The following is a 17496-nucleotide window of genomic DNA, read 5'->3' as shown; positions in this document are numbered from 1 at the left end:
TTGGACCTCGTAACAAAAGGGAGGCCAAATGATACGTCCTCAGAGAACTTTTTATTTTAAAGATAATGATTTAGCATTCAGGATTGAACTGAAAGCAGGGGGCCCAGGTATGCATTCTGATGCTCCAGTTTTTGCCATGGATGTAATCATTTAACATGCAGTCAGACTGAGATAACAGACAAGTATAGGATGACAACATAAAAGTTCGTGTCATTGGCTTATAACAGTGATAGGCCATAATACAAGAAAAAAACAAAAAACAAAGAGAGGAGTTTTTAAACATTCCATCTGATTTCTGAACATGTTCTGATTGGCTAATTTGTTGCTGTGTTTTGATGAGTTGAATTGTAGTCCTATTCTGATTGGCCAATTTGGAACCAGGTTCTAATTAATCAGTTTGTAACAGTCTTCTGATTGTTTTTTGTTTTTTTTGTTTGTTTTTTTGCTTTGTTTTTTGTTTTTGTTTTTATGTCACATCATCATTAAACTAATATTAACAATAATGTTATTCATATTATACATAAATACACACATATCTGCTTAACATTATGGTATGTTATAAACCATTCATTAAAAGTTTACACACTGCTTCTAAATGCTAAACAGGGGGACTTAAAATAAAGTGTTACCATTGAGTGTTCTTGTATGTATTATGTGGCGTTTGGTGTTCATTTTGTAATTTGCAGCACTGAATTGTCTCAGACATACATTGCAAATGGTGGGGATTTTATGGCTGTAATAACTTTCCCCACAAATGCCAAATCAGTATGGAGCAATACAAACTGTGGGCTGGTAGTATATTTACAGCGCACTACCAGTGTCTGGCCAGCAGAGGAGGCAAGTGTACTTACACTACGTCTGCGGCCATAAAGGAGCAAGACAGGGCTGAGTGGTTTCCTGGAGGAGCTGTTCAGCTAGATAAACATAAATCACATTAATTTTGCATTACATCATAGTTTGTCTATATTTTGTGAAATCCCTCGGCAGCATGCAGTGATATCATACCCGTTTGTTTCTGACAGCTCTGTGTACCTCATAAATTCCAAAGAAGAGGGAAGGAAATCTGACAGACTGACACAGTGCAGTGTCCTTGAATAACTCTACCCGTCTGTTTTTTTCCCTCCTTCACAACTTGTTGCTGGCTCGCCAGAGGATTCATTGAACAAATCAAGGAATGCAATGTAAGGCCCATCTGCAGAGGAAACACAAAACACACTTTCTGCTTATGTCAGCTCAGTGTATATTTGCACTCACGCACACACACACACACACACACACACACACACACACACACACACACACACACACACACACACATTATGTTGCAGTTGCTCAGTGCATGCCAACAACTGCTCCTACAGATATACACTATGGTACCACTCTCTAATAAGGCGCTCTTTATCCAAGGGTCAATATGTTGTAACTAATGACTTTATTTATGAATAATAAATAATTTACAACTGCTTTATGTATTTGTTATAAGCCAGCAACAAGAACAACTTTTGGATTGCAAGGTTGTAAAAAAAAAATCCCCTGACTGGTGTTTCTCCTGCTCAAGCATTATGTTTTATCTGTCTTTATAACAAGCTCTTTAATTCATCAGGGAGCACTCACCTTGTAGGGAAACATAAATGGGTTATTAGCCATTCACTGTTATTGAAGCAATGAGGTATATAAAGGTCAAAAAATATATAAAGGTATATAAATAAAGGTATGTAAAGGTATGGAGGCATATAAATAAAAATCATGCTTAGAAGCTACCATTCATACTGTAATCTGACTTGTGCACAGTCATGATGCTCTTCAAGCTTTCACCCCTCCATTTAAGTAATGAACTTTCTATCGTGTTATTCAAGCTTTAGTTACTCAAGCATACAAGGAAGTGAGAATGAGTGGGAATAAGAGCAAAGAAGCTGCAGAATGAATGAATGAATGAACGAATGAGTGTGTGTTAGAGAAGTGAGTGGCAATGTCCAGATGTTTATTTAGCTGTGTTATTCACACAGTCACGCACAGATGCACAAGCTGGAAGAAATATCATCATTCCTTGGTTTATAGATTTCCCACTCCTCTTTAGCTGTTTGGAGATTCAATTCTGTTCAGCAGTCAGGCCCAACAGCTTTCTGCTTATGTCAGCTCATTGTATATTGCACACACACACACACACACACACACACACACACATACACACACACACACACACACACACACACACACACACACCTACAGATGCCTGCTTGGCTGAAGTTCTCCATGTTAAAGCCAAACAGGCTGTGCAGGATTTGCCTGAACAGTGTGAGGGTTATAATCACATCTTCACTCAATAGCAGTCTAGCCTGAAAAATTGATTTTGTGATTTATCCACAGTTCAAAGTTCAAAGCTCAATAGACAGTAAAATGAGATGATTCGATTTAACACAAACAGGATAAAGATGTACTCATGTTCTCAGTAGTACAAATGTTAGGCTACTGTCTTTGTTGCCTTGATGATTAGTGTTTATTTAACATTACAATGCATGGCTTTATCCAGCCTAGCTAAAGCTTTCACCTACATGTTTTAGAAGTGACTATGAAGGGTGTGTGCAGGGAGTTTTCTGTGTGAAACTACTGGAGAAAACTACTGGAGAAAACATGAGTTATGATCACAGTGGCATCCAAGAGCACCATATCATAGGATTGCATAAGATCAAACATAAACTCATACACATGTTGAGACATACTTACGCAGCCACAGACTGCCTGTGAACATGTTGCAGGACAGGGGTAAACAATTTCAACCTTTCACCTCCTCTTGCTCCCCTTCTCTCCTTTTTCCATGTGTCACCCTCACACCTGTTTATGTCAAATGTCAGACCCATGCACATTTGCAGATTCGCTCCACCACAAAACATGTGCCAGTTTGGTCACAGTAATAGACAAGTAAGAAGGGAGGCCAAATGGAGGACAAGGGCAGTGGGGCAGGGTGTGTAAAGTGGTGTGATGTGATGTAACAGCATTCGCTATTGACTTTTTTCTCCCAGTCCCTGCCTCTGCTGTTTTAGTGTTTTGTGTGTGTTTGTGGGTGTGTGTTAAATAGCTGTTTAAGGCTTAAGACTCGGTTTTAGGAAGAATTAGGTTTAGATTAGAGTTGGGCATGCAGTTGTGACAGTTAAGGGTAGGGTAAGAGGCAGGGGAATGCAGGGGTGTGTGTGTTTGTGCGTGTGTGTGCAATGTTTTAATGTCTGTTTGTTATTACACAACTTCCAGAGATCATCTGACCATCTGCAGATAGGGGAATTTCATGAGACAGAGAGACAGACAGATGATAAGTGGACTTTTGTGCCTGTGAATGAATGCTGCTGCTGTGTGTGTGTGTGTGTGCGTGTGTGTGTCTGTGTGTGCGTGAACTCTTGTATCTATCTTGGGGGCTACTGATTTGAATTTTAGCCCTGCAGTGTGACAACATTTTGGCAGGTAAGGACACGTTGGCCTGTCCTCATGTCATTAAAAGGTTTTTTGGGGATTAAGCCCTGTTTTCAGGGTTAACTGGAAAGACTGGAGAGCCACTGCACCCGGCCTAAAAGTAGTCCAGCACATAAGCTTCCTGAAAACCACAACTAGTGATTTTTACACTATGATTTTTGTACAAATTAAACAAATGTGATACAATGTTTTAATTAATGAGCTTTGGAGGTGGTGGTAAGTGCATTTTGTTACCTTTGCTCTGGACAGATCAAGGTGTGCTATTTCCCCCTGTTTCCAGTTTTTATGCTAAGCGAACAGACAGTTCATTTGTCGCATACGAGCACCAACACTATCGTTTTCATTTCCAGCAAGAAACCTGTAAAAACAGTTCAGTTTAGGAGTTTGTTACTGTAAAAGAAGTAATGCCCTTATGGGTCTTTTTTTTCACTTCACCCTCCTGGTAACATGGTGGCCCTTGTTTTTTTTTGACAGTGTTCTCAAGTCTATTGTTCTCAGTAAAACAGTTTTAGAACAACATATTTTTGGTTAAGTAAACAGTGTGTTTATGGGTTTTGCAAAACGGTTTGACATGAGGGTAACACTCATATTTCTTCAGGAAAAAAACACGGGACAGCTCTGCAGTTTTTGAGTTGTGTGAACAACCTGCCGCTGTGACACAGGGTTACTGAGCTGACTGTGTCCTGCTGTACTGCAGTCTTTTCATACATCAACCCCGCAGTCACTGGCAGTTCACATTGACGTCAACTCAGCCAAAATAGATGTCGAACGCACCTCATGGAGGGACGGTCCGAGGACATCTGGTGGACAAAAAGGGGAAGGGAGGTCCGTTGAGAGAAACAGTGAACGCGGGGTGGAGTCAGGGGGCTGAGGGGAACAGAAGAGCAGATTGTGAGAGTTGTAGCTTCATATGTACCAGACAGAAAAAATGCATTTCCCACAATGTTAAACAATTCTTTTAAGATAAGGGTTGGGAGTAAGCATGTAGTTGTAGAAATCCACCTGCTTAATGTAGATCCTCATACATACGTGTGTGTGTTTGAGTATAGTTGTATTAATCTTGTTGTGGTGGCAAAATCTGCTCCCATTATGGAGTCAACTTCCAAATGAAAACAAAAAGCTTGTCCTCAGGGGTTTAAATATTTTGCATAAATCCTTCTCTCAACTTTCCTACCCTGTCTGGTGGTCATCGGTTTAGTGCATTTGTTCCCACTGAAGGGGCTCGTAAATGTATATAGTTTCACTCAAAAAGGGCTCAGTGATTTCCTTAAACAGCTGGGCTCTGCAGTTTTTAGCTTTTTTTTACTCAAACTGGAGTAAATGGTGCATTTACTGGGGACGATTTTCAGCCGTGGATGAATGCGCATTTGCACCACCATCTAGGTGTATGGCATGGAGGAAAATGATATATCAGGCCACACATACAACACGTCAGCAGGATTGATTCATTGTTGCTTTTAGTCTTTTCACGGGATTTGTCGACAACAAGATCAAATTTAAAACGTATTATCTTCTTGTGAGTCCCCAAGGGAATGACTTGAAATTGATGCATCGTCCTCCCGAATATCAAAAACAACCGTCTGTGCGTCTGTGCAAAATAAGCACTGTAGTAACACACCAACCTTCCAGTGCCCTCGTCTTCACGCTCATGACCACAGCTAACTCTGCCATCATGTGCGAGTGTGCACGTGTGTTTACAAGTGTGCACACAGCATACACACACATACCCACACACTTTTGGTAACGCTCTGTGCTGTGGCGGACCAGGTTGAGGTCAGTCAAAGTCAAACAAGCAGAAAACCAGGTGGAAAACCCTGAGAGAGAGAGGGATCACAGAGCAGAAACGTGGGGCAAGAAGAGGGGCAGGGAGGACTACCATGACATTCTTTTCAACCAGCAACCCCCAACCCCCGCAAAACAATCAATCAACCCCCCCACCCACCCCCTTTAGGCTCAATCTGTTTTTCTTCTCTTTCTCTATCTCTGACAGTGGTGGCTTGTTCATCAGCCCCTCCTCCTCCTCTCCTTTCTTTACTCTGCCTTTTATTCTCTGGAGCTTGTTTTTTTATTTTTTTTTTTTAACACTGGCCCTGTTGCTCTCTCTCTCCTCTCTCTCTTACTCTTTCTAAAAAAAAAAAAATTCAAATTCAAATTTGTTTCAATTGCATGAACACCGATATCTGCATTTTTACCAAAGCATGTTGTACGAGGCATTAAATTGTAATCATTCAGAACATGAGAAAATACATGACAGCATATCTCTACACTACACTATGACTTGGCTATGCTATGTTATACAACTACTATAATTACTATACTGCCTAGAGCAAAGTCAGACGACACGGATGCAAACAAATCATTTAAAGAATAAAAAATTCACATTCACATTCAAATATACTTCATTTGCATGGCAGCCATTTGAACAAGCATAACACACATGTGTCTCTCTGTCTTTGTCTCCAGCCCCACACACACACACACACACACACACACACACACACACACGCACGCACGCACGCACGCACGCAGGCACGCACGCAGCCTGATGACATCACGAACAGCCGGTATAAATCCACCAGTAGGATCGCAGCGCAGTGTGAGGCGCTGACTACACTCTCCGTCTCTCTCCCTCTCCTCTCATTCTGTCCTTCCCTCACTTTGCTGCCTTATACTCTCTCTCTCTCTCTCTCTCTCTCACACCCACACCCTCTCACAGTCTCTCTCTCTCTCTCTCTCTCTCTCCCTGATTCCTCCACACTACCGCAGACATGGTCGAGGCTTTCGTCGGCACATGGAACCTCAAGGAAAGCGAGAAGTTTGATGACTACATGAAGGAGCTGGGTAAGTGTGTGTGAGTGAGTGAGTGAGTGAGTGAGCCGGTGCGCATGCGTGTGCAACAAGATAGGATGCAATGGTGCCGGTGCTGCATGTAAGCACATGTGAAAAGTGGGCCGCAGAAAGATAAACGCTTTAAGGCGTGTGTTTGTGTTTAGGCTGTTAATGCAGGGTTTGGGGGGGGGGGGGGAAACAAGATGGAGAATGAAAAAATGAGGTGGAAGATGAGTAAGGGTGGAAACAAGAAAGAGGGAGGGGGAGAAAGAGAGAAGAAAGAAAGAAAAGATGGTAGCCAGAGGGGGAGGGAAGAGTGGAGGAGTGGGTGACCGCATGGCCTAAGTGCTGGAAAGGAGGGAGGGGCTCTCTTTTAGTGGAGGAGAGAGAATCCACCCCACTGTGAGAAACTGTGAATGGCAAGTAGCTGGCATTCCCTCACACACACACACACACACACACACACACACACACACACACTTGAGCATAATGTGGGTGACCTTCGCTGAAAGCTGTTCATTGTGTGAGGCTATGGGCGGAGTTGAACGTTGAGAACCGTCCTGACACCAAGGAGCTAATGGGACGGGAAGGTACAGATGAAGCAGGGTTTCTGTGTGTGATGGGGGCGGGTGGTCTGACTTTTACAGTCACGCACAATGACCCCAAACTCTGTGAGTGTGTGTGTGTGTGTGTGTGTGTGTGTGTGTGTGTGTGTGAGTGTGTTTCATGCCCTCTGAACTCGGAGCCATATTACCATTGACCAGTCCGCTCTGGTCACCATAGAAACCAGACAGCCCTCAACCTCTAACCCCAATCCTATTGATCAATGAGGTGTCCACACACACACACACACACACACACACACACGCACTCCCACACACACACACCCTAACAGAAGAGCAAGTAATCATTTGCACACAGACATGCCCAGACAGGCAGTCAGGTCAATGGGACCCTGCAGTGTTTGAAGAACGTGCTGCAGGTTTTGACAGTAGACAAATAGAGATTAGTGAGTATGTCAGATGACGGAGACCCAGAGGGCAAAGCCACAGCTACTGCTTTCAACTTTTATCAACACCTTCTTCTTTAATATGCTCACTCTGCTGTATGAATTTATTTAAGATATTCAAAAATATTTTAGCACATATAAAATGATAGACTATAGGGATGGTTATATCTGTCCCGTGGTCCACCACTTTGCTCCTGATTGAAATATCTCAACAACTATTGCATTAGTATGGAATTTCCTATTTCTGTTCATGTTCCTCAGAGGATGAGGAACAGTGAATTAAGTGATTCCCCTGACTTAACCTAGTACCACCAGAAGGTCAAAGTTTTCGCTTATCCTGTCAGATATATCAACATCTGCTTGATGTACTAGCACAACATTTGTACCAGTCATTTATCCTCATCACAAGATGAATCCTATGGACTTTTGTGATCCCCTGGCTTGAAAAATCTAGCGTCACAGTCAGTTCAAACATGAATAAATACCTGCAGTACTAATGACATTCCCATCAGCCTCGACCCTGCTTTGTATTTACAGCTGATTTGCGTGTGGCTTTGTAATGTAAGGATTAGGCCTACAGCCCATTTGCGTCTGCGCCCCTGCCTGAGGGAGGGTGTTGTCTGTTTGATCTGTTTGTTGGTTGAATGGTTACAGCCTCACGCCTTAAATCTTGTTTATTTGTGTTTTTTGTGTGTCAAGACAACAATGTCCCAGCAATTTACATTACCAACCGTTTTTGTTTGTTTTTTTTTTTACAGGTGTGGGCTTTGCTACACGTAAGGTGGGCAACATGACCAAACCCACCACTGTTATCTCAGTGGATGGCGACAAGGTGACGGTGAAGACCCAGAGCACCATTAAGAACACAGAGCTCAGCTTCAAGATAGGAGAGGAGTTTGACGAGACCACCGCCGATGACAGGAAGGTTAAGGTGAGAGCTCAAATGTCAGGTTGCTCTGACAGGAGACTGTTGTAGAAGAATAACACTCATTTAATTTGATAAAGAGGGTTTAAGTGGTTCTCTATAAGGTGAACACTTTTTATAACCAGCTTCTATGAGCTCAGTGCGCACTCGAAATTCTTTGCACCCTGGAAAATGCTGAGGTATCCATGGTATCCGTGACAAACAATGAGATAATTACAGTCATGAGGATGATGGATGGCTCAACAAACAACTGTGGTTGGCCACAGTTGAAGGCTGCCATTCTTGTTTTAAAGGTGAATATGAGTCAGAGAGGTCAGAGGCAAGAGGTGAGGCTCGGAGAAGATGACTTGGCCCTAATTTGTGTCCAACAAATGAGCCTCAGCATCCTCAGGCTATTTTAATCTGTTAGGTAGAGGAGGATGAACTGTAGTTGAGGGATACAGAAATGATTAAATCTTATAGGCAAAGTGTCAGAGTGATGGGAAGCCTGCAGAGGAGGCAAAAAAAAAAAAAAATGATAGCAGATTATGTTTCACTTTTAATAAGCCAGAGACTGGAAACATCCTCATTTCTGGTTCAGTGTGAGTCAGATCATTTCTCAGTCTGATTCATAACCACATCTACACAAAATCTATAAGTGTACGAGGACATTTTGGTCGTACAAAAAGCCACATTTACAAGCAATAAAATGTGCCCTTAAACAATGGATTACATTCAGAGGTTTCGCTGCTTCAGCCCCACGTGGTCTGATTTATACCGGGAGCTAATGTTAGCAAACATTACTTAAGATGCATATTGCTGTAGGCGTCAACTTACATTAATGAGTCAGTTTGTTGACTTTATGACACGTCTTACCGTTGGCCTTCATCTTGTGATTTCACTTGTAGCAACTGACTATTAGCTAGAATTACATATGTTAGTTATGTATAAGTAGCATTTTTCTGTTGTAGCTGATCGAGGTGGAGCTAATTTTTAAGTGCTTTATGTAGTTTGGGGTAGTTTAATGTATAACAGTGCATCACATTTTGCAAGCTCATATTTTTTGCATTTGAAAATAGTAGCAAAAAACAGTTAAGTACAAGTAAAACTTTTTTTCTTTTTTTTTTTTGTAAATTTAGTGCTCAGTTCAATGATGCAAACACTCAGTCAAAGGATGATGAGATCTTTAACATTGAAGTGTATTAATTCCCTCTTATCTGCAGTCCATTGTAAAAATCGAGGATGGGAAGATGGTGCACATACAGAAATGGGACGGCAAAGAGACCAGTCTGGTCAGGGAAGTCAACGGAAACGCCCTCACACTAGTAAGTGCTTACGCAAAATGCATTTAACATATGTATGTATGCGTGTGTGTGTTTCTTGTCTTACCTTTCGTTTTTCTCCATCACAGACACTTACACTTGGACAAGTTGTTTGCACACGTCGCTACGAGAAGGCAGAGTAAAACCCAACACTGGATCCCTGCATCATTTACTTGCATCATCTAAAGCCCTGAACCACAAACTTCCTAACACCACTTCAACCCAGGTCAAGCAGACTGCCTTGTATGGCTGCTGCAGATTTCCCAAAATGTCCCCTCATACTGTACTCTCAGTATTAACATTGCTGCTGACTGTGACCTCCATTTTTCTCCCTGTCTTTCACGTTATACTGTTGTTCCTTCTACTGTAAGAAACACTGAATAAATTCCAATGATTTGTTGTTGTTTTTTCTCTCTAAAATTCCAGGCCTGCGGATTTTCTTTTTCAAAAGAAAATGTGTTATGTGTTGTGGCTGTGATAAAAGGAAAAAAAAAACCTTTTACATTTTAAAACCTGAAAAATTAAAATCAATATGTCCATGCTGTCGGGTGAAATGGTAAAACAATGGAATTCTAACAATTTTTATTTTTTTCCCCCAGTTGATAACTTTTATTACTGAATATAAAGTTTACCAAACTGAGACCATGAAGTCTACAAACACTGAAATGATCAAATGTCCTTGAGGAAAATTTCACTATTCTCATTTGAATCAAGTGTCATTTAAATACATTTGCTGGCAGCTGCAATCAATAGATAATAATGTAAAATTTCATCCAGGGAGCTTCAGTATAAGGCTGCAGTAAATATTTCTGTCATGAATTCAGCTGAACTTTCTGACTGAGGAGAGTCTGAAAGCACAGGGTGTAAGAGTTCAGTAGTGCGACATAACAGTACACATCGAAGTAGATCCAAAGAGTGTGACCACAGTTTCCATCACAGCTGATTTTACATAGACTCACAGAGGTTAATTATAGCTTCTGTTCTTGTGTGTGTGTGTGTGTGTGTACACACTAGTGTGTTTTGCCTTTGCCCTGGATAGGTGAGGGGAAAGTTTTGTTCAAGCTAGCACTAGGTGTGCGAATACTGTTATATCCTGCACATGAACATGAGGTGTGTGTGCGTGTGTACTTTCTAAATTTGGATTGTACCCTCCCACAGTAAATGGGTGTCATGTGTTTGTGACAGACTGCCAACTAGGAGCAGGGTGAAGGGGTGAAAGGGCAAGTCAGATGACCTTCTGCCACCTTGTCCTTTAGTTACCCTGACCTAAAAGGGTCACAAGAAAGAATGAACTGCACACAATGCAGTAGCATTTTTGTATCGTATGTATAACTCTCCCCTGTAACTCGGTTTGAATGAGTGGTATAGATAATGAATGGATGGATGTATAACTCTGTCCACATATTTGTGTTAAGGAGAATAGTAAACACACAAAAAGCAAGTGGACAGAAATGTCAAACTATATATACTGTAAATAGCTACAAGTAATGGAAATATGAAAGCCCACATTTCATGAAACACAGCCTGAACACTGATAAATCCAGGATTACTGTCAGGATTCACCTGTGCAGCCACAGATCCTACACAGGCACTGTGTTTATTCAGCAGTGGAACAATATTACATATTTGCATGAAGGCCGTCCCAGCTGTATGAATGAATGATGATTAGCCCAAACTTGAGAATGGTATATTTGACAATAGAAGGTTGGGAAGAACTAATATAAAAGATCAAAAAACAGAAACAGAAATATTCACACATATAATGCCAGTTCTCATATACACATGACATGTAATAATTACATGTAGAAAGAAAAAAATCATTGCACCTATTTGCACAAATAAAGACTAATAACGGGCACACATACTGCATGTACAGTTTAAGATGACTGTAACTGCAAGAAGAGATGTTTAAAGCAAAACAGTCATTATTGAGATTAATAATTGAGATAATTGAGATTGAAAGTTCATACTTGACCTTCGAAAACAGATTTAAAAAAAGGGTAAAAATAATAATAAAGAAACCTTAGCTCAAAGCCCACATATAAACATTTTCCAGAGCTTTCAAACACATCTCACAGACTGCATCAGCAGATTTGCTGGATAGAAAGTGGCCCAGACTAAAATATCTCAACAACGATATGTTCAGCTCTGTGCCTTAATGCAAAGCTGTTAGTATGAACGACTCTCAGACTTAGTCTTGTGAAGACGTGAATCCAACTACATTAAGTGTGGAAGCAGTGTGTTCACATCATCATCTATACATGGTGGTTTTGTTAGTTCAAAACATTAGATATCATGTCCCTGATTTTACAAACAAGTTATCACTAGTTTCCTTCTTTTGAGTCCAAATGACAATTCTCTGCCATGTTTTTTCCCTTGAAATCCTTCCAACACGATGTACAAAGATAAAAGAGTTATTCCCCTATGGACGCAGAAATGTTACATATTTCAAGGACATCCTGTACAGAGGGAAAAAACCTCCGGATCCCTAAAGGTCAACTCAAATATTGTAATACAAGTTAAACAAGTAGGAGGATTCCACTGCTTTACTCTTCCTAACGGCTGATTATTGTTTTCAAATTATGTGCATTAATCAACACAAGCTCACAATTCTGGTTGTGCAAGCTCTGAATCAAAATAAACAAGAGAAACAGAGTAAGAAAACGAAGAGGACTGACAGTGACCAATAGAGTGATTAACAGGGAAGTGTGTTCACTGGAGCCGTGTCAAACCACTGTAGCTGGAAACTATCTATCACTGCACAACCGTACATGTAGAAGCATGGAAACTAGGTCAAAACGGCACAAAAGGAACGAGACTGAGTCCCGAATGTTGCCTCATATTGTCTAATGCTGATAACGGGTCATCGTTTAGAAAAAGTTACTGTTTTAATGCAAATTTTTACATCACGAGACATGACCCACCTGACATCTATACCTCAATCCAGCCCTGAGACGCCTTGTTTCACTTGAAAACATTAACTCCATATGACCCCAGGGTGGACCAGACCCAACCTGAGAATTTCCGAAGTTTGTGTGTGTTTGTGTGTGTGTTTTGGTTCCCCATGGACTGACTTTAATAGCAACATTATGAGTTCAAGGTCCAGCAACAAAGACATCAAGAGGCATTTATGTTTTACCTTTACAAATAAAAACACCTTTAATGGAGTTAACAGTTGACATGCAGGAAGAGGGGTGTGTGTGCTGTGAGCAGTCCCCTGGAGACAAGATACACAAACACACACGTACGTACACACAGATGCACAATGAGCGGCGGACAACCTAAGGATATCAGCATTGCATGGGGGTTCCTGTCACGCTCACTTGTACCACATTACATTTCCTGTTTGTGGCTTTACCTCTTCCTCTCTGTGTGTGTCTGAGTGTGTGTGTGTGTGTGTGTGTGTGTGTGTGTGTGTGTGTGTGTGTGTATGTATGTACAGCTTTCTCTGTGTGTATTATGTCAAAGTTTTTCATGTCAGGCCCTCGGCTTGACATGAAAAAAATGAGGCTTACTTGCCTCATGTCTGCTTAATGGATTTCCCAGAGCATTAGAAACCGGATAGCTGTTCACAATATCTGGATTTCAAGATGGATAGTCACTTGCTGCCATATTGCTTACACCTATCTGGTTTCGTATGATGTGTAAACTCCTCCCTCTGTGGTGAACCCAGAGGTTACTTTAGGACAAGTGGGGCTTGTCATCTGATTTTTGTGTTTTAAGCACTTTTTAAACTAAATGTGCTTCTAATTACGCGGAGAGACAGTAGGCAAAACATTCCTTAACCTAAATGGATGGCGGTTTCTATAATAAGCTGTTGGTGGAGAGATAATTTAAAGATACATGGCCTGGAAGTCTGTCCCTCTGTCTGTTGCTGCCCACTTCCCCATTTGTGTCTGTGTGATAGCTGCAGTGTGTGTGAATGTATATGTGTGTCCGCTCTCAGCTGTGTTTATGAGATTTATGTTTCTTGTGTTTCTTCTTCTTTTTGTCCTCTCTGTCGCGAGTGTGGTCGTGGCGCCTCCTCTTGGATTTACATTCACTGCTGCTGCTGCTGCTGCTGTCACTCTCTGACTCCTTCCTCTCCCTCTTCCTCTTCTTCTTCATTTTCTTCTCCTGGAGGGGTAAACAAACAGGAGGAAAATGTGTTCTGTGTGGCAATTAAGGGAACTTGAACAATTATGATGTAGAAATATGTAAAAGGCAGGAAGCAGTCTCAATACCTCAAAGCTACTGTATTGTTTCAAACACTTCTGACAATTCTCATGAAACTGCCTTGTATCTAAATGTGAGCAACCACAGACATGCGCTGCCATACAGAGACATGTGGGTTGTTGCATCAGATAGAGGAGATGGAATAAAAAAAGGAAGTGAGGGCCATGCTGGACATCAAATGTCACATATTCACCTTCTTTTTCTTCTTCTTTTTGTCCGACTCTTGCTGTGGTGCAACTGTGGAGGCCTGCTGCTGTTGCTGCCGTGGCTCTTCATCATCCTCTTCAGGCAAAAGAGCGTACTGCAAGCCCGGAGCAGAGAAGCAGTCCTTTGTAAAGTGACCTGAAAAAGTAATCATTTATTGAAATGGTTGCATGTGGCAAGCAAATGCAGTCTCTGTATTTTGTTCTTTTAGGATATGACAAGTTGTATTCTCCATGTTTTTGCTGTACCTTTGCAGCCGCACTTTGAGCACGTCGTGTTGAGCACAGCCTCCAGTGTGATCCTGTTGCCAGTATGGTCTCTGAACTGCTTACGTCGCCTTGCATCCTGCCTACAATCACACACAGGTGATGATAACACACACATGTACATGCACAGACACACACACACACACATAATAAAACTGTAAGCGCTTACTCTGCCATGACATTGTTAGGGTCCAAGTCCTGCCCTGTTCCCTGATTGACAGCTTTCATTGAGAAGGACAATTTCACCTTGTCACCCCGAATCTGACAAGTGGAGGACAGAGCCGCAGTCATTCATCTCTGACATTTGGTTTTACATACAGTTCTCTGTGTGTGTGTGTGTGTGTGTGTGCGTGTGTTGTTACCTCTCTTCCAATGACTTTAATCCACACCTGTTCCCCTACGTCGACAATCTCTGAGGCACTCTCAACCCGTGAAGCTGACATCTCACTCACATGTACCAGGCCTGTGCGTGCAATGGAGAAGAGTATTGATGTTTAACATAAGCATTTATTTCAAAGGATTTAGACGCAGAAATACATCTCTCTATTGCTGACAACGACATTAGAACCTCACCGATATATCGGCTGATATTAGCTCATAGCAGATATATTGGTATCAGCGTGTATGTCAGCCGATAAATAGCAGGAAATTGAAGTACAGAAAAGCCAAAGATGAGATTTGAAACGGCATCACTACGCAATTGGTGTCCATCAAAAAGTAGTTACAAGTTTATTTTTCAAATGAGCTCACCTCTCTTCACAGACTGCAAATCACATCACATCTCATCAAACCACATTTTAAATATTTTTGTGGTGTGATTAAGTTAGAAACTACTCCTCAACATTTGAGGACCAAGGGGGCAGGTGCTGAATTTATCCCAGTAAATTTTGCGCAGTTCGCCCTCTAGCGGCGAGAAATAGGAACTGGTGTTCAGTTTTTGACTATTTGGTGAAAAACAATCCTTGTGCAAATACAGATATTCCACTCCATAAGTCTGTTGCTCCTCTCAGAAACCCTGCCCAACCCCAAGCCCTCCCTACTCTTCCCCTCTCTACATGCACATTATCTTGGATCTCTTTTAAGTCAGAGTGACGAGAAAAAGTTAATCAGGTTCAAAATCATTTGTAACAGTGGTTGTGCTAACGTGTAAAAAGTATGTCAACATATTGAAAGCATAGGCTAGAACTGTAACATTTGTCATCGTGTGTTATCTATATATCATTTGTTACATGTTGTGTATTACCCTCAAATTGCAGGATGCTGGCACTGCCACTCAAAAAAAGAAACATAAAAGAAAAAAAAACATCTAACATCTTCTTGCAATTCTGTGGGAATATTAAAATCCTACTCTAGTATCATCATGTGACATAGGTGCCTCGCACAAACACCATGCACTAGAATTTGGCTACCAAGACGCTTCTGCACTCACTCTGCACTAAAGGTGCTGACTGGGCATTGCCCTGCCATTACACTTTTTTCTTTTCAGATGTTTTCTTATAATTTTAACTATTACAGGATATTGCAAGCTCTGCAATATTTTCTTAATAGGTTTTCTAATTCTTATTGTGTTACCCTTTGTGCTTTTGCTATACTCTTTTGTATTATGTGGTTTTTTTTTCCTTCTTTCTCTGTCCTATTTTTTTAATGTGATTCATTTCACTCATTTAGGTTCAGTGACTGTTTTCTCTCTGAATAATGAAATCTTTATCTCTAAATGCAGTAAAGCTCTATACAGATATGAGACCTTCCACCCACCTTCCTTCTTGTATCCTGGCAGTCGAACAAAAGCTCCATAGGTTTGCACAGAGACCACCTCTCCTTTGGAAATGCTGTACAGTGGCGGCAGACCGTCCAGCCCAGCAGGTTCTGGAGCTGGACCATCACTGTCAGACATTGTCTCAGTGGAGGCAAACCACAGGTATCAGTAAGAGGATCTAGAGAGAGACTGATAATGAAACATATTTAATTACTTGTAGTATAAGAGAAGAAGAAGATATCTTATTTATTATCTACCCTTTTGAGACTGACATTTCAGTGATTATGTTTTTTTTTGTCTATCAAAAATAAAAATAAAAACATACCAACAATGAGGTGAGTGAGTTTTCTGTGGCAAGAATTAGTTTTAACTTTAAATATCTGTACAATGTATGCATTAAGTGGACAGATTCTATTAACATGTTTATAAGAAACCTCTTTACCCCTGTTTACATTACAGAACCCATTTGCTATAGTGAATACTCTACTGTTCTACAAGTCTAGATAAGTAGTGTTTTTGCATTTGGAGGTTAAAAAGATAATTCCCTCCAGTTTCACTGAATTAATAAACTTTTGGGATAAAAAAAAAAAAAAAAAGGTTTTCACAAGGAATGGCATTAAATAAGGTGTGGAATTTAAGTGTTATATTATGGTCATTCTGCCTGGTTATGAAGTCATCATAAAGGCAAAACTCATCTATAATATTTACAAACTGTTGAACAAAAATGACAACCTGGTTGAGGGGAGTTTGAGACTTACATGTTCACCATTATCGTGTCAGGTTTCAAAAATCGTTTCTTGTAATTTTATTTATCAATGCCACATACTTTTTGGTATTTAGTTTGTTTTTGTCATGAACGCATGAGTATTTTTTTTTTTTAAATAAGAAATTCAATGGGGGTGGGTATGGTGACTTGGCGATTTAAGAGGAACTTCAACAACCTGAAGAATATTTTAGTGGAAAACATACTCAACTGAAATAAATCCCTTCGGATTTCTGCATTAGAATTACTTTTAACAATAAATTCGCATCATCACTCCTCCACAGTGTTTTCCCTGCTCAGGTGCTGCTGAGTCCTCTCACATGGGATCAGACATAGCCGATTGACTTGACTTGATTTGTATACGAGAGTAAACAATGTGTGCAGAAGCTCTTGGAAACACTAATTAACTTTACAACTGCTTTACATCTCACAAAGTGAATGAGTGTGCATGGCAGCAGTGAGCTGCTAACGTTAGCTCGGTATTATAATATTGTCGTCTATCAAGCTAACCCTGTTTAACCCAACAAAAACACATAAACAGAATAATCGGTCCGTGCATTAAGTATAAACCCCCTTTTGTAAAAGGAAAGGCTGCAACTTCAGCAGATTATGTATTTAAAAAATACTGATACCTTTCGTATTAGCAGAGCTGATTCTGTTTCGCATCCGGTGCACATCAGGCGAACAACAAGCAAAGTAACCAATCATCGCAGTCTGGAAACAAACCAACCAATCAGCTGCCTCATAGCAGCGGAAGTAGTTCCTC

General features: G+C 40.9%; 2 protein-coding genes across 2 annotated transcripts; one reads left to right on the top strand and one right to left on the bottom strand.

Annotated features, from left to right (window-relative positions):
- Positions 1-6058: 6058 nt before the first annotated feature.
- Positions 6059-9946, top strand: fabp3 (fatty acid binding protein 3, muscle and heart). The gene is made up of 4 exons (XM_071500248.1): positions 6059-6303; positions 8059-8231; positions 9428-9529; positions 9616-9946. The coding sequence occupies exons 1-4, from the start codon at positions 6231-6233 to the stop codon at positions 9667-9669; spliced, it is 402 nt and encodes a 133-aa protein (XP_071356349.1). The 5' UTR covers positions 6059-6230; the 3' UTR covers positions 9670-9946.
- Positions 9947-12653: 2707 nt separating this feature from the next.
- On the bottom strand, positions 12654-17491 carry zcchc17 (zinc finger, CCHC domain containing 17). Its single transcript, XM_071500246.1, has 7 exons — positions 17363-17491; positions 15967-16156; positions 14574-14674; positions 14381-14472; positions 14194-14294; positions 13935-14083; positions 12654-13642 (listed from the first exon to the last, which is right to left on the bottom strand). The coding sequence occupies exons 2-7, from the start codon at positions 16103-16105 to the stop codon at positions 13469-13471; spliced, it is 756 nt and encodes a 251-aa protein (XP_071356347.1). The 5' UTR covers positions 16106-16156; positions 17363-17491; the 3' UTR covers positions 12654-13468.
- Between the last annotated feature and the right edge of the window lie 5 nt (positions 17492-17496).

The sequence above is a fragment of the Trachinotus anak genome, unplaced genomic scaffold, assembly GCF_046630095.1.
Source record: "Trachinotus anak isolate AG129_WGS33_773 ecotype Australia unplaced genomic scaffold, CSIRO_AGI_Tana_v1 ptg000016l, whole genome shotgun sequence".
NCBI classification, from domain to species: domain Eukaryota; kingdom Metazoa; phylum Chordata; class Actinopteri; order Carangiformes; family Carangidae; genus Trachinotus; species Trachinotus anak.
This window is presented reverse-complemented; position numbering and strand designations above follow the sequence as displayed.